Here is a 24,887-nt window from a genome sequence, read left to right on the forward strand (position 1 = left end):
AATAATGGCGGATAGATGAAGTTTTCAATGCAGTAATCGATTTGACGTTTGCTGTCAATTGACATGTCAAAGTTGCTCTATGGGCGCCATCTTGATATAACTCAAAAACTTGGGTTTTTATTTTATTTATTTCTACTGAAATGTAAAATTATATATGTGTTCCTATTGAAAAACAGTTAGTAAATAAATTGCCTATATGTTTAGATTTAATGTATCAACTTTTTTAGTCTCGCAACTTATGGTACGACGTGCACTAGTTGAATTGTCGAAATCCAAGGATGTTTTCTTTTATTCATGTTGTAAAATAATTAAAAAGATAATGTTAATTCAGAATGTTCTTGTAGCAAAATGAACTTTGTATACTGTTTATATCTTAGAGTTTGCAGTTTTGGGCAAAATATTCTCTCGCTCTACCAAGAAGAACCCAAGCAGGAGTCACAAACCCTTTTGAAAAACTAAGATTTATGTTTTAAGTGTTCGTGATGCCAATAGGGTAGTTGACTCATATCAAATTTAATATAAACAACAATAATTTCGTGCAGTACATGGAATAAGGGTCTGAAATATATTGATATCAATTAACAAAAGTTTTTAAAACTTAATTTAAATATCACGTATTTTTTCAAATTTTCCAAACGTCAAAAACGCTGTCGCCCATTTTGTGACATAACTAACACACTTGATGTACTAAACGTCGAACTAATTGTTAACTAATATTTTTGTCAAACGCTCCATTTGTATGGGATATATTGTAGTGACGTCATGAAACAGTTGAAATATGGACTGTCATGGCCGACAGGCGTTTTGGCTCGTATTGTCAGAAACATATTTAAAATTAATATTTTCATGTAATCAAGTCTCAAAAAGGATAATAAAATTTTATTATAGTCTAGTAGAACGATAATGAACTATTTAAGAACATTTAAAAAAAAAGTATCGATGTTTTCTATAAATATATTTTTATAAAAAGTTGGGAATCTAACATTTTGTTAATTTGTCTTTTGCAACGTAAATTAAATGAAGTACGAGTAAGTATGTATATGAAAACATTTAATTAATCATTTTATATACCAGCGCCAACGTCTGACGCGTCAATGCCCAGCATCGCCAGGTCATCCATTTCTTCCTTGTTTTTGTCAGCTGCTGACGCGACTGCAGTTTTAGTTGCATTTGTTGTTGATGTTGCACTGCTCGTGTTAGCTGTAGTTGTTGTGCCCTGCATAGTTGCATTAGCGGGTTTACTCTTCACTATTGTGTTGTTGGGCTTGTTTGTTGCTTTATTATTTGCATTGTTGTTATTTCTGTTGTTGTAATTTTTGTTTTGCATGATCCTATTGTCGGGTCCGTTGTGTTTGTTTTTGTTGTTCGGCCTAGGTTTCGGTACCAGGGGCACGTGAGTGTCGTACAGCTGTGGTCTGGGTCCGAATAAAGGATTGTTCATATCGAATCCCATCATCAGGTGTGGAGGAGGTTGGCCCAAAAGGCTCATCTGCGGAAAGGGGTTCATCAGCCCCGGTATCCCGGGGAAGCCCGGCGGTCCTAGGCCTGACATCCCAGGGAATATGTCCTGCTGGCCCATATCCGTGTGCTGGTCAGCGGAGGGGAAGATTATATCCAGAGCTTCTTGAAAATCCTTCGGCAGGGCCGGCGCTGGCGGCTGCGGCGTGCTTACTCTAAAATTAAATATATTTAAAAATTTATTTATAATCGTTTTAATGCATCGACATTTTAAACAGTAAATTAACAGCCTTAATAGCTTAACGGTAAGAGTGGTTGAACTCATCCCCGAGGGGTGGTGGTTCGATCCCCGCCCCGTTGGTCTATTGTCGTACCCACTAATAACACAGTCTTTCCCTATTAATTAGAGGGCGACGGGAATATTGGTCATATTAAAAAAACCTAATATTAAGACAATTCTGAGGCGATTTACCACTAGTCCAACTTCACGATAATAATCACATTGTATATTTCAGAGAACTTGAAAATGAATGGCAAAATCCGTTGTTAGCGCATTTTTAACGCAACGTTGTTAAATATTAAGGCACACCACAGACAGGCACATTCATATTCGTGCCGGTCTCTCCACTGTGTCGGAACTAGTCAAGACTCAAGTTGAATGTGATTTAAACGCGTGACGTAAATCATTGTTTCCTAGAATTTGGAAGCTTTCATAAATTATGCAAAAAGCGTCTTATTAAAATTTTTATAACTTCTAAAGCACTCATTGGGAGCAAAGAGTTTAGTTTAACATCCTCATCTCTCGTTTTAAAATAAAAAGTGAGCAGCATAATAATGTAATATATACGGTCAAATTGAGAAACCTTCTCCTTTTTTTTGAAGTCGGTTAAAAATACACAAAAAATCTAATTTTTTTTCTACTTTTCTACGCGTGAGGAAACGCGCGTAGGCATCTGGACAGGCTCTAAGGGTGCAATGAGCTATGAGTTACGTGCACTCACGGCGGGGCGGGCGGCGGCGCGGGCGGCGCGGGCGCGGGCGGCAGGAAGTGCGGCAGCGGCAGCAGCAGCTGCGGCGGCGGCAACTCCGCGCGCTGCCGCTCCAGCTGAGCCTTCGCTATCTTTTCCTTGAACTCCGCCACCTGGTTGGAAATAAGCATTATAAAAATACAGCACCTACTAGCCGAGCAACTCAAACATTATTGCAACAAATAACCAAACACAACAGGGATGATGACAGTTTTTTAAATTGTATACAAATTAGGAGTATGCTAATAGTAAAGCAATTTTGTAAAAGTAACAGGGTATCTGCGATCATTACTTTCGGAGCTACAGGGATTTAAATGGTCAGATTTGCGGCGCTGCCGCGGATCCCTGAAAAACGCGCCATACAAAATGGTACGAACTAATGACTTCGTAGGTATTTAATGATGGTCAGATTTATATGGGTGGTCAAACAAAATTACTAATATCTTTTAATTTTAAAATAAAAAAATAATTAAAATGTAATGTAAGGAAGCTGAAACTGTATGAATTTTCATCTAATTACGAGAAAAGATTTTTAATAGATTTTGAAATTTTATATTCTTATTTATTTTGCAAATATCCAGACAATTTTTGCTTTTTATGTATAAATTATTTGACATTGACCTTATTTACCCGCATGTATCATAAAAATCAATATATTCAAACCTAGTCATCATCAGTATTGCAACAAATAGACAAGCAACTCAAACAAAATTGCAATTAATAAACAAACAACTTAATTGGAACAAATAGATATATAAAACTTTAACACAATTGCAACAAACACAAAATAGCCGCAAACAATAACGCAACTAAAATATTAAAACGCGCAAAATATACACCTAAAACTAAATTAACTAAATCATCGTATCCGCTAAGTAATAACATTTAAGTGTTGCTCACCTTTTTCTGAATCTCCGCGTCTATTTCTTGTCTTTTCTTGGCTTCTTCGTCTTCCTTTCTCTTTTCTTCTTTTTTTGTTTCTTCAGATTTAGAGTTTTTCGATAAACTTTTAAAAACTGGCATTTTTCCTGTTCAAAATAAAAATGAAAAATAAAATTTTCAATAGACAAAAAAATACACCACAATATTATAAATGAACTAGCTAACGCCGCGCGGTTTCACCCGCGTGGTTCCCGTTCCCGTAGGAATACGGGGATAATATATAGCCTATAGCCTACCTCGATAAATGGGCTATCTAACACAAAGAATTTTTCAAATCGGACCAGTAGTTCCTGAGATTAGCGCTTTTATTCAAACAAACAAACTCTTCAGCTTTATAATATTAGTACAGATTAATAATTATATTGGCATTTTCGCAGAAAAGTAGTCAATGTTCTACTCCAGGATCAATTTCATGTTTGTACCAAAGTTAATCAAAATTTCCGATAAAGGTTCCGAGGTTTAGCTATGAAAAAGTAGCAGGCAGACATACATGTAGATTATAACACTTTTATTATAAGTAGGGGTTGACATCATAGTAGCGATTACCTATAAAGGGCATTTTGCGTACATTGTCCACTTTCTTCGTCTCACTCTGCACAGGACTCCTGCGGTCTTTATCCTCATTCCTCCTGTCCTCATCTCTCCTGTCTTCCTTTCTCCTGTCCTCTCTTCTATCATCTTTGCGATCATCCCTCCTTCTTGGTTCTTCTCTCTTGTAATTGAAATAGAAGTATTTTGATATGTTTTCATACACAATATTTATTAATTGATGACATCGATCTCCTATTAAAAAGTGGATGCACAATCAGCGACCAAAAAACGTCTCACTCAATGGGTGCTAAACACAACTTCTTGGCACTCAATTCAAGCAGTTGCTTTTGCAAATTCCACCTTAAACTCAATGCTTAAGGTCGAATTTGCTCTGAATTTAGGTTTTTATTGCACATTGGACTATATTTAAAGGCCTCTTCAAAGTAAAATTTTCTTTACCAATAATTCTAAAACTGTTAAAACAAAATTGTCCAGTTTTTAAGTGAAATATTCTACATGATTGTGCGTCCTTTTATTATAAGAGGTCAATGATTGATGACAATTAATAAATAAAATAAAAATAAATAGTGATGATAGTTATAAATTAATTAAACAAGAACAACAATGCGAAGGCCAAAAATGAACACCAAAAATGAAAACGATATAAAGACTTCATCAAGCCAAAGAACGAGAAATACATTATAAAGATACATACTCAAAAACCAAATATTCGGTAGTCAAGTAAAAACGACTAGAATGATCAAAAATTGACTCACCCAGTCTCACAGACCGCGACAGTCGCGATCTCGAGCGCGATTGTCGCGATGTCTTTGTTTAAAACGAGCAGTGAGCAGAGTACTCACCTTATCTCGCTCTTCTCGAGATCTACTGTCTCTGGGTCGACTTTCACGTTCTCTGGCGCGACTGCCGCGCTCTTCTCGGGGACGACTGCGACCGCGACTGTTGCGATCTCGAGCGCGATTGTCGCGATCTCTGTGTTTAAAACGTAAGGAGATCATTATAATTACAAAATTAATTGAACAAAGCCCAAACAGTCAATAATTGAATTAAGCACGACAATTCTTTGTTTTGTTTTATCACGGCTAAAACCTTAAAAAGTGTGCATGTCCTAATCTATCCATGCATTTAAGAGTTACGATGTCAGAGACAAAAAAAAATTAAAAAAGCTCAAATACAAGAGGATAATTACGTAAATCCTTTAAAATTCAAAACAAATTAAAAGTAAAATATCTATACATTCAAGTGTTTTGTGAAACTTTTAAGTATCATCACTTACCATCAGGTGAGATTGTAGTCACGTGCTAACTTGTAAAGAATAAAAAAAAAGTTCAAGAAATTAAAAATCAAAGTACCTGGAACTTCGGCTGAGATCTATAACTTCTGTAGCTTCTGCGTGCCGCTTCTCTTCTTTGTCCTGCCGGATCCTGAGGAACAATATACTATAGATCGGTTACGTCCCTACAAAATGTAATAGAATAGAATATAATAGAATATATTTTTGTTTGTCTACACACAAGTATTAAAATAAAACAAACAAACAGAGTATACAAAAATCTGGCAGTGGACAAAAAAAGTATCCACCTCAGCACAATGCCACAGCGAGCTGTGGCGCTGGTTTTCAGGTGAAACCTTCTGTGTTCGCGGACGTGTCTACGACTTTGTATTGAGTGCCCCCACACGTACCGCGACTTGATGTTGTCGAGCAGCTTCCTGTCGCTCTCGTTGAGGCGCTCCATCTGTATGGAGGACATCCACTCCGTCAGCTTCTCGGACGACTTGCGCTTCTTGCCTACACAAACATACAAAAAAAACAATTATCGCTGGATATTTAAGCCTTTTACAATCTAAATTACATAATATATAGTCAAAGTTCATCCCATTGCTGGGCAAAGGCCTTCCCCTTCCTCTTCCATTATGTCCTTTCCATAGCTGATCGGGTCCAGTATGTACAAAGGCAATCAGATCGCCTTTCCATCTAGTAATTGTTCTGCCTCTTTATCTTTTTGCATCCCTTGGGCAAACATAGCTGGATATACATAAAAAAACATACACAAGCCGAACGTAGAACCTCTTTCTTTTTGAAAGTCGGTGGGTTTTCTTATAGTTAATGGATTCGTTGATGCTTAATAAAAAACTAGTCTAAAGAAGTCTATCACCATGTATGTCTATAGCTTGGCAAAAAGGAGTAGAAATTAATAGGGGCCATATGTAGATAGTGGCTATCGCCAATATGGCAATACATATATTGATAACGTAAACATAATCATAACAACATCTTCAAAACCGACAGAATAATCACGAAAATACTTATTAAAAGCTTCAAAAACATGTATATATTGAGCTCGACATTTGTAGTACTCAAAAATAAATAGGAGTACAAACCTATCATCATAGCTGTTCTTTGGTTTTGGCTTCAAATTCTGCCATCTTTATCTCATCTCTTATTAATGTGATAGTATTAGTTTACTGCCGATAATTTCACAATCTATTAATGTCGTAAATAATCCCAAAACTTTTGAAAGCATAGACTATAATAACAGACAAGTTGAATATTGTTGTAAAAGGGAAAAAAAATAGTTCCGTTTCTACACTTTTTTGCCAAAGTAAATCACACATTTTTTTTTCAATAATGCTTTTTTAAACTGGACTTAGATATTATTTGTTAAGTGAGCAAACTTACTTTTCTTCTTCTTCTTCGGTTCGCTGTAAGAGCCGCTGCTACTGCTGCTCGAACTGATGCTACTGCTTCTCTTTCTCTTAAATTTCTTTTTCTTCTCCTTCTTCTTCTTCGACTCAACCGGCGGCGGGGGGCTTTCTATTTTGCTTTTAGTGTGAAAGCCATCCTAAGGAACGTTGACGAAGAGTCATATTTAATTTAAGGTACACATTTTTAACCCTAGATAACTAAACATTCGTCTACGCGACGACGCCCCTCTCCGAGAAAGTCAAGTGCACTTACTTCCCCGCGCCCCGCACCCACCACTCTTTGTTTACCTTCCTGATTGGTGCCAATAGTTCATCGAGTGACTCGGTTGCCGTCACACGATAATTAGGAGGTGACCTACGGCTATATCGTTGCCTGGTTGACGAAAGTTTAGTTACAACGTACGTTTTTTTGCAAAGGTACGTATGATTAGTTTTTGTTTTTTTTTTCTTATTTATACACAACTTACATGAAGTATTTCTTTAAGTTTTATTTCAATTGATGTATTTTACTATTAAATTATATATTATACTATTATAATTATATATAAGTGAAATGAACTACGAAAAGTTTATATTTTATGAAATCTTTTTTTGTTGTATCTGTTTATTTGATTATATGATTTGCAACTTTTCTTATTTTTAGATGGATTTGAGAAAACAAGAAGAGCAGATAAGTAAATGGCTCGAAGAAGAAGCGGAAGATGATGAAGAGGGTTCAAATGATACGGCCTCAGAGACAGAGGATAACGTGGAGGAAGAAATACATCTTAACACTTCCGATTCAGAATTCTCAAATGAATCTTCGGAACCTGAGGATGGCATCATACGACCAAGTAAGAGACAAAGAACTCAAATTATAGACTCTGATGACTCTTTGGGGGATATTTATGAAACAAATTCTCCTCAAACCTCAAACCAAGGTAACCAACGTGTTCTTCAATCAACTTCCCGATTCCTTTATGGAAAAAACCAACATAAATGGTCGTCTGTACCTAGATCAGCCACTACTCGTACTTTGAGACGGAATATCGTACATTTTATACCAGGTCCAAGAGGAGAAGCTAGGGAATTACAGGAACCAATAGATTTATTTCGGCTTTTCATAACTGATGATATGCTGCAACAAGTTGTGACATTTACCAATGCAGAGATTCTTACTCAAAGGAATAAATATAAACATGAATCTTATACCGTTTCATTGACTAGTTTGTCAGAAATAAAAGCTTTGCTCGGTTTGTTATTGAACGCCGCAGCTATGAAGAGCAATCATTTGCCAACTCGCATCCTGTTCAATACTCAAAGATCAGGCACAATTTTTAAAGCCTGTATGAGTGCAGAAAGATTCAATTTTCTCATAAAATGTCTGCGTTTTGACGAAAAGCAAACAAGAGATGACAGAAGAAAAGAGGACAAGTTCACACACATACGTGAACTGTGGCAAAATATGATTAATAACTTTCAAAAATGGTATACGCCTGGATCATATATTACTGTAGATGAACAACTGGTTGGCTTTCGTGGAAGATGCCCATTTAGAATATATATTCCTAATAAACCAAACAAATATGGGATAAAACTTGTAATGGCCGCAGATGTCAATAGTAAATATGTAATAAATGCAATTCCGTACCTGGGAAAAGGAACCGATACCCAAAAACAACCATTGGCTACATTCTTCATAAAAAACATAACAACTCCTTTACACGGCACCAATCGTAACATAACGATGGACAATTGGTTCACGTCTGTATCTTTGGCTGATGAGCTGTTACAGTCACCTTATAATTTGACTTTAGTGGGGACTTTGAGAAGTAACAAACGGGAAATTCCTGGAAAACTTAAAAATTCTAGGTCTCGTGCCATTGGAACTTCGATGTTTTGTTACGATGGCGATAAGACATTAGTTTCATATAAAGCTAAGTCAAACAAAGTGGTTTTTGTGCTGTCCACAATTCACGATCAACCAAATATTGAAGTGACGACAGGGAAACCGGAAATAATTCACTTTTATAACAGTACAAAGGGTGCCGTAGACACGGTTGATCAAATGTGCTCAAATATGTGTGTCAACCGAAAAACTAACAGATGGCCGTTATGCATTTTTTATAATATGTTAAATCTAGCTAGTATCAATGCCTACGCTATTTACATCTCAAACAACTTAAGAAATAAGAAGAAGCCGACACTACGACGCGATTTTGTCATGAAGATGGGAGATCAACTGATGGAGCCTTGGCTACGGGAGCGATTACAAACGGTGACTTTGAGGCGTGACATCAAGGTCATGATAAAAGATATTATTGGCGAGTCTTCAGAACCTGAAACTCCTGTTCATTCTGTGACCAATGTACGCAAAATATGTTATTTATGCCCATCGAAGGCTCGCAGGATGACAAAACATCGGTGCATGAGATGCAAAAATGCCATTTGTGGGTCGCACAATATTGACATGTGTAGTAGCTGCGCGGAATAGTGATTTATGGTTAAATGTCTTTCACATCAGTTCCTAATAAACCAAAGTTAAGTGCCATGTAACCATTTCCTGTTATTAATAAATACTTTTGATTTTTTTTACGTTTTTTATTGCGTAGTCTATCTGACGAAAGTTTAGTTACTGTGTATCTACAAATATAGTTTAGTTACCTAGGGTTAAAAATAATAAAGGTAACTGTAGTTAAGTTATTTCTACAGTATGGTACAGTTTTACCGGTAACTCATACTTTAGGAGTTTAGTTTTTTAGATAAATATAAGATATTTATAATCAGTGCACAGGCCTGTTCTCTACTTTAAGGACCTACCAGGCTGCTCCTGCACGACATATCTCAGTAAGACAAATTGACCAAATGCGGCTAAAACAGAAATGCCATTCTTTCTGATATTTCATTAGCGACAATAGGATAGTAGACACTTTTTTAAAAAATAATCTTAAATAGTTCATTATCGTTCTAATAGAATATGAAAATATTCGTTTTTAAATAATGTGACAATACGAGCCAAAACGCCTGTCGGCCATGACAGTCTATATTTCAACTGTTTCATGACGTCACTACAATAAATCCCATACAAATGGAGCGGTTGACAAAAATATTAGTTAACCATTAGTTTAAAGTTTAGTACATCAAGGGTGTTAGTGACGTCACAAAATGGACGACAGCGTTTGTAACGTTTGGAAAATTAAAAAAATACGTGATATTTAAATTGAGTTTTAAAAGTAATCCTTAACTTTTATTAACTGATATCGATATATTGCGGACCCCTATTTTATGTACTACATGAAATTAATATTGTTTATATTAAACATAGAGCCGTGATAGCCCAGTGGATATGACCTCTGCCTCCAATTCCGGAGGGTGTCGGTTCGAATCCGGCCCAGGGTATGTGCATTTTAAGAAATTAAATATCACGTGTCTCAAGCGGTGAAAGAAAAACATCGTGAGGAAACCTGCATACCAGAGAAGTATCTTAATTCTGCGTGAAGTCAAGTGTGCAGTCTGCCAATCCGCATTGGGCCAGCGTGGTGGACTATTGACCTAACCCCTCTCATTCTGAGAGGAGACTCAACTCAGCAGTGAGCCGAATATGGGTTGATGATGATGATGATATTAAATATGATATGAGTCAACTACTCTATTCCGGTTTAGCACTGGTAGATTTGTCTTCACCAAACAACGTCGTGGGCCGCATGTTATGTAAAGGTGCATGTCGCGGCTCACCTTGCTGAAGGTGATGGTGTGCGCGGTGTAGTGCGGCTTGTCCTCCAGCTTCACCTTGTTGGTGGCGCGCGCCTTCTCGAAGGCCTTCTGCCGGTCCGACATCCAGTCCGTCTCCCAGTGCGGGTTCTGTTCCACGAAGTTCTACAACCAAACATATTAAAAACTAGCTGACGCCGTGCGTTTTTACCCACGTGGTTCCCAGTAGAAATACGGGGATGAAATCAAAAAATCAAAATTCATTTATTTCAAGTAGGCTCAGTTTACAAGCACTTTTGACACGTCAGTTGACTATTTGTAAAGATTCTACCACCGGTTCGGAAGGCAGGTTCTGCTGAGAAGATACCGGCAAGAAACTCAACAGTTGCTCTTTTGAAAAAGTCATACAGTATTATAATTTCTTATAGTTTTATTTCCTGTGTGAAGGTGGAAGCTGATCCAATGGTCTCCAAGCGCTTTTATCTTTAAGGAACTCATCATTAGCGCCTTCAATCAAATAAACTCTTCAGCTTTATAATATTAGTATAGATGAGGGTACTAATCGCTAGACACTTTACACCTAATAATAATTTTAATATAACTCGTTCATAAAAATTAATGACAATAAATGAATTCTGATGGTCAAAGTGCGGGCATCCAAACTCATAAGTAAATAAGCAATCAATAATACTTTTTAGTTTTTAGAGTGTCCACCAGTAAGTCAGTGGCAACTTGTACTTGTTGATGTACTTCTTAGTGTCTACTAGTAAATAAAGATAACTTACGATGTAGTTGTAGTTCGTAGAGTATCCACTAGTAAGTAAAGAGCAACTTACGATGTAGTTGTAGTTCGTAGAGTATTTACTAGTAAGTAAAGAGCAACTTACAATGTAAATGTCCACCAGTAAATAAAGAGCAACTTACAATGTAAATGTCCACCAATAAGTAAAGAGCAACTTACAATGTAAATGTCCACCAGTAAGTAAAGAGCAACTTACAATGTAAATGTCCTACAGTAAGTAAAGAGCAACTTACGATGTAGTTCTTTGAGTGTGTGAGCGACTTGAGATGCGCGGAGGCACAGTGCAGGTCGCCGATGAACTGGTCGCACAGCTTGCAGTACCACGCCGTCGACGGCACGAAGAACTGGAGGCCTGGTAGAGCCATCACAGTTAATGCTATTTTGTTTCGTGGTATCACATACACTCATACACATAGTCACTTCTATAGAACTTCTTCTAGGCAGTGGAATAGGCTAGTTGACACTTTTTTTAATGGTCTTAAATACATAGTTTATTATTGTTCTACTAGACTAAAGAAAATCATATTTTTTTGAGACGTGATTACATGAAAATTTTAGTTTTTAAATGTTTTTTACAATACGAGTAAAACGCCTGTCGGCCATGTCAGTCTATATTACAACTGTTTCATGACAGCGCTATAATAAATCCCATACAAATGGAGCGTTTGGCCAAATATTTGTTAACAATTAATTCGACGTTTAGTGCATCAAGGTTGTTAGTGACGTCACAAAATGGACGACAGCGTTTTTGACGTTTGGATTTTATTTTAAATACGTCATATTTAAATTAAGATTTATAAGAAAACCTTAACTTGTACTGACTGATATCGCTTTCGGATCCTTATTCAATGTACTACATGAAATTAATATTGTTTATATTAAATTTGATACGAGGCAACTACCCTATTTGCATTACTATCATCATATTATACCAGTATGTACATATCTATACTTCTATACTAATTATAAAGAGGTAAAGCTTGTGAGGTTGTAGAGGGTAATTTCTGGATCCTATAAACCAATTTTGAAAATTATTTTACCAATATAAAGCCACGTTAATTGTGAGTGTCATAGTCTATATTTCATATTCCCACGGAAACTGAAACTATGCGGGTGGGATATAGTAATTTTCCTCTGAGAATCTCCTTATATAAGATTCGATCACGTAGAGGATCCTCCATCGCCTGCAGAGTGAATCTGAGCCTTCTTCTTAGCTCTAAGCTACCTCTGATCGGCGTCCGCTTGGTGGGCGCGGAGGGGTAGGAGGGGAAGCCTTCGTTGACGCCCGTCATGCTGTGCCACGGCGCCTCCATGTGCTGCGCCGCCATCCTGTACACATTACTGTGATCATAATAGGCTAGTTGACACAGTTTTTTAAACATTTAAAAAAAAATATCATATTTTTTTAACAATACGAGCCAAAATACTATCGGCCATGGTCTATATTTTATCTGTTTCATGACACGTAAGCCCGTAAACACTAAACCTTAACGTTTGGTTTAGTGGAAGGTTTAGTGTTTTGTAGGATTATTATATGTATAGTACTTGATCATTGTTATTAAAGGTATACAGGCTAGTTGAAGGAATTTATTTTTGATAATGCTAAATAACGAACTGTTTAGAGTACTTATATTATACTAAACCGTAAACACTATAGTGTGTCTAGTGTTAACACTATAGTATTGTGTTTCACAAAATTTTTAGTTAACATCGTAACAATTTGAAAAATTTAAGTTTAAATTGTAAATTGAAGTTTATTCCTTTAATGACATCAAGTAACATCGTGACGTCACATAATGGACGACTGCTTTTTTGATATCTGGAGAAATACATAATTTTTAAATTAAGTTTTTAACTTTTAAGAATACCTAGTGTTTATATTAAATTTGATATGAGTCAACTACCGTATTACACGAATAATATACAGGGTGATTCGGTCTTTAGTGCGGATATTTTTTTTCGTGGTTCTGTATCATTAATAGAATATAAATCTACAAACAGTTCGATACATTTTATGTAATTTTTTTTTTTAATTTATGTCTCTAAAATAACAAAATAATGTACATATTATTACTAAACAAGATATATTCAGCTTAAAAGTGATCTGGTGACGTCCTTTAGGTATCAAACGAAAATAAAATAAACGCACAATAGAGTGACCCTAAAATTCTGTTCAAAAGTAAATAACTTTAGCTAACGATAATTTTGTTATTTTTGAGTTAAAAAAAAAAAGAAAAAATACGTGATCATTAAATTTTGTTTATGAACAAAATATAAAAATATCCGCACTAAAAAAATTTTCTTCCTGTATTAAGTAAGTAAGTATAATAGTAAAGGCTGTTTTCTTAAGCTAATCTAAATAATATTATATTAGCATTATTATCCCACACTACAAACATACCAAATCACCGTAATATTAACCAATATAAAAGAGGTAAGTTCAAAGATAGAATGCTAATTCAAATAAATTAATATCGCTTAATCTTGCGTTAAACCTATTTGCCATGGTCAACTGAGCTATAGTTACAAGTTCCTCGATCACAGGTGGTAATAACATTCATTATTTATTTTATTGTAGAGGGGATGTATCAGTATTTAAGTTATTAGATGACTTGAGCTCAGTTGTTTGTTAGGCAGCGTAGACACCGTCATTCTGCCAGTCGCGTTAGTGATTTTGTGCAATATTGTTTTGTGTTGTAATTATTGTTCATCATAAATTGTTTAGTGTGTGCTTCGGGCAGGGAAGGTGAGTGTTGATGCATTCTAATCCTTTAAACTCCCAATCACTGTCAAAAAATGGGAAGCAGCATGTGTGTTGGGGTACTGACTTATGGTGCGCCGGCGAATGCAGGTGGTTCAAGTAATCCTTGGCGGTGGAAGGGAAATCGTTGCACACGCGACACCAGTGCATCTCCGGGTCGTAGTACACATAGTTGAACTTCTTGCCGGACGACGGGGACCTGCAAATTGTTCATGTTTTATATTAAAAAATATTAATTTGTTTGTGGTCCATATATGATAATAAATCGTTAAAAAAATCAATTAATTTTAATAAATTAAATGTGTAGTTCAATAGTATGATAATAACAATTTAGTGTTTTAGAGATGATTATATAAATGCCCTTTACCCTCACTATAAAGTAGGCATATGTATTTTATATCTATATTCTGTACTACCCTCGCTAGGAGATAATAATAGTTATTTTAGAATTTGCATTATTTATTCATTGAGTTTCAAGGTTACAGATTATTAAAAAAACAATAACGATGGCGGCAATTAAATATAAATATGGTACGTAGCGCGTACATATAGTTAAATTTCAAAGGATAAGAAAAATATTATGTTTGAAATATAAGAAAAATCTTTAGTCTTGATCCGCAATTCTATGAAAAATTTATGTGGTAGTGACAAGTCCAGTCCAAGTATGGACGTGGGCAGTCGTTCTGTAGTGTGTCAGTTTAATAATTAACCACTCTTAACAATCAATAAATAGAATTACAAAAACATATTTTATATTCCATTTTAATAACGACTTTTATATACGTATCACCTTCTGTAGTCGGTGAAATAATGCTGGTCGGAATGAATAGAATGTCTTCATAGAACTCTGAAATTGTGGTAATAAAACTACGATAACATAAATTTGTATATTTTTATTAAATAATAATTAGATACTACATGACATAAATATAGGAGTATATTTTTAACACTTAACTAAAACTATGACATTAGTTATAATAAGTAAATTTGTAGATATTTTATTGTTATAAAATATTTCTGCGAGGAAAATACATGGACAAAAGACATTTTTCATACAAATACAACACATATTTGGAGGTTATCGTTTGATCATAGTAATCCAACATACGAATGCATTTCATTAGCAAAGCTTAAACTTAGGAGACCAATAAAAAAACAGCAATTTTATAATGAAAGCGTTTACAACATATAATAAAATTTTCTAAAAATGTCAAAATACATGAAGATTCTTCAAAAATTTTCTCCTTACAATCCTTGGTTCTGTTTTGAGAAACAGTATATTCCGCTATCCAAATAAGCGAAAGCTGTACATTTCTGCGTATTAATAAAAATCCTGCTTTGGAATAAAATTTTTACAAAACCAAAAAACATTTTTTTTATTATTTTTAATTTTCATCATAAAACCCTTTTTGATGCAACCAACCTCTAGTAGCAAATATGCTGTGTGTTAATGAAAATATTGTGTATATCCACCATCCATTGCATTGAATCGCCTTTTCAAGTCAATAAAACATGAAAATTAAAAAAAAACAGCAAGCAGATTTGAGATAGAACTTTTTGCATTGTTAGCTTTAAATTAACTATATTTTTAAATATAATATCACTGAGTCGTAGAAAATATGTATTGCTGTCTTCACTTGAGTACACACTCTACATTCATATGGGAATTTTTGGTATTGATGAACAAAAATAAACTATACCCTAATTGTATATATGTTTTGGTGATGATCAATGAAATCGAGCATGTATTCAAAAGACATATGTTTAAATAAACAATCAAGCAACTGAGTATGTTAGTTTAAAAAGTCATACCTAGATTTCCGTTTGGTGCTTCTTTCAGGTGTTTCATCACGATCAACAATGTCTGGAGCTTGCTCGCCAATGATCCCATTGAGCATGTCTACGACATTGTTGATGGTCTTCAGTTTGTTTTGGATCTCCAACTATGCAAACGCAAAGCAAATGATGCAAGTGTTTAATATCAAAACATTTGTCAATAGTGTAGAAGCCTAAAGAAACTATTCCATGTATAAAGAAAGGATTCCGCTTTAAAAACTAAACAACTAAACTAGCACATTTCATGATGATAAATAAAATTTCATTATTTGAAAATATGAATCACATATCGACATGATCAATATTTTCTATCTCTCCAACCAAGCGTGAAACTTCGATAGGTACGTAAATAGCAAAGGGAGAAATTCAGACCTGTTCTTTGGCAAATTGTTTCGTTGAATTAATTGAATCAAACCTGCAGTTTAGTGTTCTCTTTCAAGAACCGTTTGGTGTCTGGACTCGGTGAACGCTTCGTGTCGCCGCGTAACTCGTTACGCTGATCTTTTAACGTGTCTAGCTCCTTTTTCAATATGGCCGTTTTCTTTATGTAATCCTCCCGTTGTTTGGACAGAGCAGCTTTTTGGTGGCGCAACTCTGTCTCTATAGCGGCTGCGAGGGAAAACATAGAGTGACAACACATTCAGAATTAAAGATAATATGATCGAGTGTAACATTTATATTACCTTTGTTTTAAAGAGAAATACTCATTTAATAAAGATGCACTTGTGTCTTTATAAATTAAATAGAAATAGCTCCAAAAATCATTGTGTAATGTAAAAGATAACAAAACAAAGATTTTCAGCTATTTCCACTGTGTATATTTTATAATTGCCCCATAAGCACATGGAAATAATGTTACTCTCGTCACAACAAATAAACGCAAATATCACAGTAGTTGTTATAGATTTTACAAAAGTAAAATACAGTCAATACGACAACTGCCTTCCATCCTTATTAATGTGCAGAACAAAATATTTAATCATAATAAAAATCTGAAAGACAACTTAATATAAAGATGTGAAGCACATAAAACCACAATCAAGCATAATATTGTATATACTGTACTGTAAGAAAATGTACTGTAGTATATAGTAAAAGCAAGTTTAATGTCCAAAGCACATTTTGTTGAAGAATAATGCATACACAGACAAGACAAGCAAAGTGTAGGTAACATGCAAGTAATTATGTATCTCTTGTAGTATTTCTATTTGTGTATGGCAAATATTAATGAGTGATATAGTTATTATAAAAATACTTAATGGTCTAATTATTATATTAAATAAGAACAGAAAATTTTGGTTATAACCAAAAACTTTTTGGGTATTGTCTGAAATTGCTTTATACAAGAAAATGTGCTGTCATAATATGGCTATTATTAAGATTGGCTTAAGGATGGCTTGGCTTGGATAAGGCTGCAAATTATTGCTACTAATTGAGACAGTACTGAATATAGCATTCAAAATTTAGACTAAAGGAGTATCACATTTCTAAAAACAAAACATATTGCTTATGTCTGGTAGAAACTTTATTGTAACACAATATATTAAATAAAAACTTTGGCTGTTACATTTTGCATGTTATAACAATTATAAAAATATTTGATTATATTATTAAATAGTATAAAATAATGCTTAAAAAGTGACCTTTCTCCTCCAAGATATTTTGCTGCTTACACTTGATGGCACATGAAAAATGTAGTATCAATGGGGTCCTTTGTTTCTTTTTCATGTGAAGAATTGATGTAAGAATTGGTTATGGATTAGATTACCATGCACTTCCAACTTCATAATGTCTTTGTTGTTAGAAATAAGCTTTGCTAGTTATTTACATTCTAGTTTACAACAAACCATGCAAATCTTATAAATATTTTATTTTTCACTTAAATTTATAATCTGATTAATAATTAAATGATTTTGGTTTTGAGCATTTAAATGATTTAAAAAGTAAAATACATGTTTATGTTTAAGTAAGAATTTTTGTTTTGTACTATTACCTGAAATGTTGTGGTGTCCACATCCTTGTTTTCAATGGAATTTTGATCTTCTAAAGGAAGCATAAGTGATCGAACAAGTTTTCGAATGGATTTGGATTATATTTACAATCAAAGGAGTTCAAATGTAGCTTGTAACATGGCTATTGAAAAAGATTCTTGATTAATCAATTGCCACATGTATGAAGGAATATCTTGATATTGATTTCTTTTTTTATAGTGTTCATGATTGTCTGGATGGAAACATTTCCAAAAAAATCCACCAGTCAATTCAGTGATTTTGAGACATCTAAGCACTCCTTGTATTCAGATCTGGGTGCCAGGCCAATCACTATCAGAGATGAATACATTAGCAGTCCAGGGATACCATTCTGAGTGTTGGGTCCATCATTTGACAGAGATAGAAACTTTGAGCAGAGCCTAGTGTGTCATGGGTGTAGTATATTTTTATAAATTTGACCATCATTCAAGTCAGAGGTCATCTGCTAGTAAAACTATAAAGTATAGGATTAAATAGTAATTTTTGTGTTGTATTCATAAATACCTTCTTTCTTAATCTGATCTTCAATGTTATACACAGGTGGTGTGGGTGGCGGAGGCAGGGACATCTGATTCCATGTAGACATATTGTCTGATAACTGTGGCGGTGGTATAGAGGCCACTGAGGGAAAGTCATCATACACTCCAGAGTAGGAAGGCTGATAGTTGCTCGAATAACTTCCCTGAAAGCAGACAATAGAAATTAATTAGTTTTAAAAAGAATAATTAATTTTATGAATCAATAATACATAAATAAAAATGTTAATTGATATGTATTACACAATATAGAACTCTTAAAATATGTGAAATTAAAAGAAATAGTATTTGAAATTATAATAATAAATAGAGTATGAAGTCCTGATATGTCTATAACATTCCACAATGGCAGTTCTGTTAAATCTAGATGGCTGTTGAGAAGAGCCGGCAAGAAACACCAAGTAAATATTTCAACACGATTTTTTTGCAGTGTTAATTAATTATAATTTACTAATTAATTTTATTATTGTTACTTCTATTCCCCTAGGTGACGATAAAAGCTTGGTTAATTCTCTCCAAGCACCTTGTTATTGAGAAATTTAACAATGGTATAAACTTTATAAATTCAATGAGATTTTACACATTTTTTGTTGACATTACTGCTAGAGGATCATGTTTTCATCATAGGTACTTAGTACAACTAACCCTACAAAGGACTTTTTTAACAGACTAGAATAGACAAGCCTCTTTACACAAACTTACATCCATTTCTAAGATGTATGACGTCATTAACAATCAAACCAACAAACACTTCAAACAAAGTCTAACTATCATATTGATTGACTATGATTTGACAAAAAGTTGAGTTTCTATGACGTAAATATAAACAAACGAGATCAAATGGTTTGTTCGAATACGTCCATTCAAATTTTAACTAAGATTGAGGCATACTTCAGACGGAAACGGCGCTCCAAGCGGCGGCGGGAACGCGCCTTCCTGCATATTGTTCTGGGTCTGGTTGTCCCACAGCTCGCTGGGCTCCGGCAACTTGGATATCTCGCTGAGGATGTTCTCATCCAGCACGTCCTTGTCACTCTTCCGCGGGGAGCTCGCTCGCTTCAGCAGTTCCCGGGGAGGAGGGCTCCGGCTTCGCTTCCTCGCCAAAGACCGCTCTTTGTCGTAGCGGTAATCACTCTCACGCCAGTCGCGACCGCGATCCTCACGATGATAATAGTCTTTGCGGCCAAAATCACGCGACATATTTGTGTATATTTGGTATATAGAACTCCTTGATTTGATTGATTTTGGTAACAATTAAAATTGTATCAAAATGCGGCGTAAAACACACGCCATTTTGACCACATTTTGACTGATTGGATTTTGACTCTTTGATTTTGACAATTAAGTGAGACCACAGATTAGTAAAAGCTGAGACTGACATTGACATTTTTTTTGCCGTGCTTGATAAACTATGAGTCGTTATTAGTTTGCTTTCTGAGTTGTGACGTTTGCTTCGACCAATAATATCAGGACCTGCCTCGATATCCGTTACCCCTCTGGCAAAGATCAAAAATCAATGATCTAACGCGTTATAAAAACTGTTGCTATAGAATCGATGTTTCATTGTTGTAATTGTTTTCGTCGTGTAAAGAGCTCCCTAAAAATGCCGGTTTGTGTAGTTGAATGGCATAAAAAACGGCCAAAACTTGTAGTTTAGTAAAAGATGGAGTAACGTTTCATTTGTAAGTATTTCTTACCTTAATTTTATCAAAGTAATAAAAACAATTTCTAAAAATAATTGATTCTTTTGACGGAACAGCAAAAATCGATCAAGAAATCGAATATTCTGTGTATATATTCTGTGGATAATCTAAGCGATGTGTTTGTTAGTCTGTGTAAAAGTTACGCGTGTGTGTATTGCGAGTCGTGTTTATAGTTGTGTGTAGTTAAAGGATACAGTTTATATTTAATGGTGTCAAATATTTTCTATGAGTCTACCTCGTCCCCCTCAAAAAACGACAGACTTTTTTGTTCGTGAATTTGGGTGCGAAACAGGTCCATAGTCTAAATAGTCAAAGGACGTTTGCCGTTTGGTTTGGCAATAGAGCCGATATATCGTAGAGAAAGAGAATAAATCAAAATTCAAATCAAACTTCGTTCAGCACAGTAATTTTAAGAAGGTAGATACTTATCTATACTTCTTTAATATTAATAGGAAAAACACAGATTAATAGATACTACGTACCTATAGGAAAAAGATTGTTTGTATGTTTGTTACATCAAGCCGTAATAGCCCAGTGGATATGACCTTTGCTTCCGATTTGGGAGGGTGGGGGTTCGAAACCGGCCCGGGGCATGCACTTCCAACTTTTCAGTTGTGTGCATTTCAAGAAATTACATATCACGTGTCTCGAACGGTGAAGAAAAACATCGTGAGGAAACCTGCATAACAGAGAATTTTCTTAATTCTCTGCGTGTGTGATCTGAGTCTGCCAATCCGCATTGGGCCAGCGTGGTGGACTATTGGCCTAACCATTGATAACGACGATGTTTGTTATAATTTAATAGGCTCCGAAATTACTGAACCCGTGAACCGATTTGAAAAACTCATTCGGTGTTTGGAAGCTATTCTATCCCCGAGTGCTTTATGCTATATTTTATCCCCTTATTCCTACGGGAACTGAAACAACGCGGGTGAAACCGCGAGTTTCTGCTATTTCTTAAAAAAGAGTAATGAATTATGAGTAGGTATCTAACATATGTGGATATCAGGTGAATATCAGGAGTCAGGATCTATAACGCCTGCCAATAAAATTATAGCAAGTACCCATTTAGCTCTTTGTCAAAATAGTAAGTACTGAACCCCAAATTCATGTTGAATTTCTTGCTCAGTTGCTCAATTTGCCCAAAACCCTTGCTCAACCTATGAGGCATGTTATGCATCTTTGAATTCCTTTATATGAACTACTGTAGCTCTTAAAATATGTCAAGTATTAGAAATAAATTATTACGGACAATTTTGATGAGCGACAAATGACTGACCCGTCAGTAAAAGCATAACAAGCCACAATTAGAAGACCTATCTTAGTGGAGCTATGACCGAGAGGTGAAACTCACTCAACTACCACTCTACCCTATATAAGTGTTCATAAATAGATAATATTATAGTTTTCTTTCTAAGATATGTATTTTTATCTCTTATCTGATATTGAATACAGTTAGATGTGTTACTAGCGCATGAAAAATGAGCCGCTCAAAAGAGGAAATTTATAGTCAACTCAATGTTAGTGGTGGTCAACAACGAACGTTATTAAAACAAATAATACCTAAATATTATCTACAATGTCGAGTTGTGTGTTCAGGAAGTGTAAAAAGTATTTATAGACATAAATATTTAATGGACTTAATGACAATATTGTGCATATCATTTATCATTATGTGAATCGTGGTAACCGAATTTTGGTCAGCAAACTGGATAACTTCTTAAACAAAAAGTTGATACGAATACCTACCTATTTCAGAATTATTTCTACCGTTATTATGGGTGTTGCTAAAATGTATTCAAATTTTGCAAGAAATTACTACAATTTGTCCGAAACACAAGACTAATTTTATCCGAACGCTAGATGCTTGAAATCGACAATGTTTCAAGACGAAATGATGAAACCGCAAGAGCATTAGTTAAACCAACTGTATCGCGATTTCAGCATCCGAATCGCATCGCGCGTCATCTTACCTTACCTTCAACTTTGTGTACATTTCTGCGTGCTGCACTGTGCACTCCAGTTGGAGGAAGTTGTTTGCGAACACGGGTCGTTGCACCGCTATGGCGGGGAAGCAAAACCGCTGCGACGGCCGAGGCGCAGCCATTGTCGTGTAGGCACACCACGCAAGCGCGGCGAGCCGGCGACGTTGTCGAGGCGCGAAAGACAAACCGGCGTGCGTTTATAAACTACTATATTGTTTATTAATCGAACACTATTTTTAAAAAATATAAACATAAAAAAAACCGTTAAAAAATAATACTTGAAGAATAAAGTGATTGTGTCTTGAAAATTGAAAGCAGATTTTGAAGAATGAAGTATAAGGTATGTTTTTTAATATAATATCGCTTAAATTTTTAGACGTCAAATTAAAAAGCAACTCTTTTGTTTAATTGTTTAAAAAATAATAAGTACCGGTTGCAAAATGAGGTTTTATTGGTTTAAATGCTAATACTGAATTTAGACTGTATAAAATATTTTAAACTGTTAGGTAGACAAGGTTGTATTTATCTTAAATGTTAGAGATTATGTAGGTACCAACAAAACCTTGGCGATGCTTCTTGAAGCAAGTCAAAATTATAACAGTGACGAATTATGTAGTTTTTTAGCTATCTCGTGATATTAATATTTATTTAAAGTGCTTCTTAATACCTTGCGGAAAATGCAGAAAAAGAGACCAATGTAATTGCTATAAATAAATAAATAATAAATAGAGGTTGAATGAAGGTTTAGAAAATAGTATAGTAATAGTATAGGTATATTAGTAGGATATACCTAGTACAGAATAAGTACATAAAGGTTATAGTACAATGTTTTTACTTTCTTAAGTTGCAATATGAGGGTAGGTTAATAAAAAACCAAGATTAGTAGCTCAAACTCAAGAATTTAGTTTGCGGGGTTAACTATAATTAGGTATAGATAAGACATTTATTTCGTCATCATCATCCTAGTTCGTGTGGTGATGATGATGATGATGATTATCGTCAACGGTTTGAGAGTGGTCACTTACAATATCTTCCTGATGTAGGTAGGTGATAAAATGTCTAGCTTATAGCAATAGTCACTTAACATACTTGTAGGATTGTCTCAATGCAATGTTGAAGGCTAAAAGTAGTCCCTCCCTTTCCCTAAGAAGAAAAGCTTAGTAATTTTTTTGTAAAAATAGACGCGTTTGTAGAAAATAACAAACCGCCACCTATACACGCGGACGAAGTCACGGGAATCCGCTAGTAATCAATCATTATCAGCCCATTTTAATAACCCACTTCAGGGCAAGGCCTCTCCTTGTATAGAAGGGCCTAGGGATATGAAGCTTGGGCCCACCACGCTGCTTCAATGCGGGTTGGCGGATGAAATGTTAAATTCATTAACGACTTATGTTCGTGATAATGACCGGGAATGAAGGTTTAACATGCTCTATAGGCGCCGGAGTGTAACAACCACCAACTTGCAGGATGAGAATTTAATTTAAAAAAATTTTGAAAAAATTAAAATCATTATCTCATATAGACGGACCCAGGTTTCATACCCAGGACGCTGTGATTTGAAACCACATAGTTAACCATTGGGCCAATGAGGCAGTAATTAATACTTACTTGTACATATGTTTTCTGTGCCTATATACCCATTCTTATAACTTGAGTGAAAATTGTCCAGCGTTGGAACAATACACTGAAACATCTCCAAATTATTATATTAACTGTAACCCACCGCCATTGTTAATATACTTGTTTTAAATATTACTTATACAAAACATTTTTAAACTGAATTTAGTTATGTAGGTCGTTGATAACGATGAAATTATAATTTTGGCGCGGGTGCTTTATTACTGGGAGCCAACTCCTACATTTTTAACAAATAGACTTTTGGCTGGTGGGAGGCTTCGGCCGTGGCTAGTTACCTACCGGCAAAGACGTACCGCCAAGCGATTTAGCGTTCCGGTACGTTGCCGTGTAGAAACCGAAAGGGGTGTGGATTTTCATCCTCCTCCTAACAAGTTAGCCCGCTCCCATCTAAGACTACATCATCACTTACCATCAGGTGATGGTCAAGGGCTAACTTGTAAAGAATAAAAAAAAAGAAAAAGAACACTTGTTTACTATTGCATTGTACAAAAGGTTTATAACCTACCTACTTTAAAGTTACAAAATTCATCACTTATCACTGAGTAGGTAACCTATGTCCTTGGTCGCCGACTAAATAAAAGTTAAAAAGCCGATAAAAGTTAAGGTCAATATAAATTAAATTATTATCGTTGCAGTTTCTCAGGCCAAATCTCAAGGATCCTAAACGGGAGGGGTCATACTAAATTCTTCAGAATATAAAAATATCACTAATTAATTGTAACGAGTTAGTAATAGAAGTTAGATTATTTATGAAAAACATTCCATCAAATTCTGTAGAATGGTATGGTACCTAACAATCGTGATGGAAAATTTGACAGCAACGTTTAAATTCGCAATTAACCCATCAAAGAGGTACAATTATAATTAACTTTTATTATCACACCAACATAACAGAATTTGCTATAAAAAAGTAGACGTGTAGATAGTGACGTGCATAAGATTTCTTATACAAAAATAATGTAAAGCTTCTTCACACTAGCTGCGTGATGCTGCGTAAACGCATGTATTGCACATCGCTTCTTCGCACTGCGTCCCTTTTTAACCTTTAAAAAATACTAATTGAATGATTCGTCGTTATCAATCCATATTCGGCTCACTGCTGAGCTCGAGTCTCGTCTCAGACTGAGAGGGGATAGGCCAATAGTCCACCACGCTGGCCAAATGCGGATTGGCAGACTTCACACACGCAGAGAATTAAGAAAATTCTCTGGTGTGCA

At 35.1% G+C, this 24,887-nt stretch overlaps 3 protein-coding genes across 5 annotated transcripts in view; 2 read left to right on the top strand and 1 right to left on the bottom strand.

Annotated features, from left to right (window-relative positions):
* Positions 1-1,033: 1,033 nt before the first annotated feature.
* Positions 1,034-22,166, bottom strand: LOC112050236 (zinc finger matrin-type protein CG9776). Of its 2 annotated transcripts, none has more exons than XM_052882183.1 (16): positions 22,023-22,166; positions 18,310-18,487; positions 16,191-16,384; positions 15,752-15,882; positions 14,007-14,138; positions 12,404-12,507; positions 11,412-11,530; positions 10,401-10,541; positions 6,661-6,823; positions 5,664-5,769; positions 5,333-5,404; positions 4,823-4,952; positions 3,975-4,140; positions 3,387-3,514; positions 2,460-2,599; positions 1,034-1,673 (listed from the first exon to the last, which is right to left on the bottom strand). In XM_052882183.1, exons 1-16 carry the CDS (start codon positions 22,149-22,151, stop codon positions 1,064-1,066), a joined length of 2,643 nt encoding a protein of 880 aa, XP_052738143.1. In that variant the 5' UTR covers positions 22,152-22,166; the 3' UTR covers positions 1,034-1,063. The 2 variants fall into 2 exon arrangements, with proteins under 2 accessions (XP_052738143.1, XP_052738142.1); XM_052882182.1 differs by lacking the exon at positions 22,023-22,166 and adding an exon at positions 19,233-19,654.
* Positions 6,857-9,362, top strand: LOC128198190 (piggyBac transposable element-derived protein 4-like). Its single transcript, XM_052882187.1, has 2 exons — positions 6,857-7,103; positions 7,330-9,362. The coding sequence occupies exon 2, from the start codon at positions 7,330-7,332 to the stop codon at positions 9,157-9,159; it is 1,830 nt and encodes a 609-aa protein (XP_052738147.1). The 5' UTR covers positions 6,857-7,103; the 3' UTR covers positions 9,160-9,362.
* The window catches only part of LOC112050214 (neprilysin-4), a 62,302-nt gene continuing 59,510 nt past the window's right edge, over positions 22,096-24,887 (top strand). The window contains exon 1 of one of the 2 annotated variants that reach the window (XM_052882184.1): positions 22,096-22,369. In XM_052882184.1, the coding sequence (XP_052738144.1) occupies positions 22,358-22,369 (12 nt within the window). In that variant the 5' untranslated portion in view covers positions 22,096-22,357. The remainder of the gene's footprint in view (positions 22,370-24,887) is intronic. The other variant, XM_052882186.1, reaches the window with a different exon arrangement.

This window comes from Bicyclus anynana, chromosome 6, assembly GCF_947172395.1.
Source record: "Bicyclus anynana chromosome 6, ilBicAnyn1.1, whole genome shotgun sequence".
In the NCBI taxonomy this organism is placed as follows: domain Eukaryota; kingdom Metazoa; phylum Arthropoda; class Insecta; order Lepidoptera; family Nymphalidae; genus Bicyclus; species Bicyclus anynana.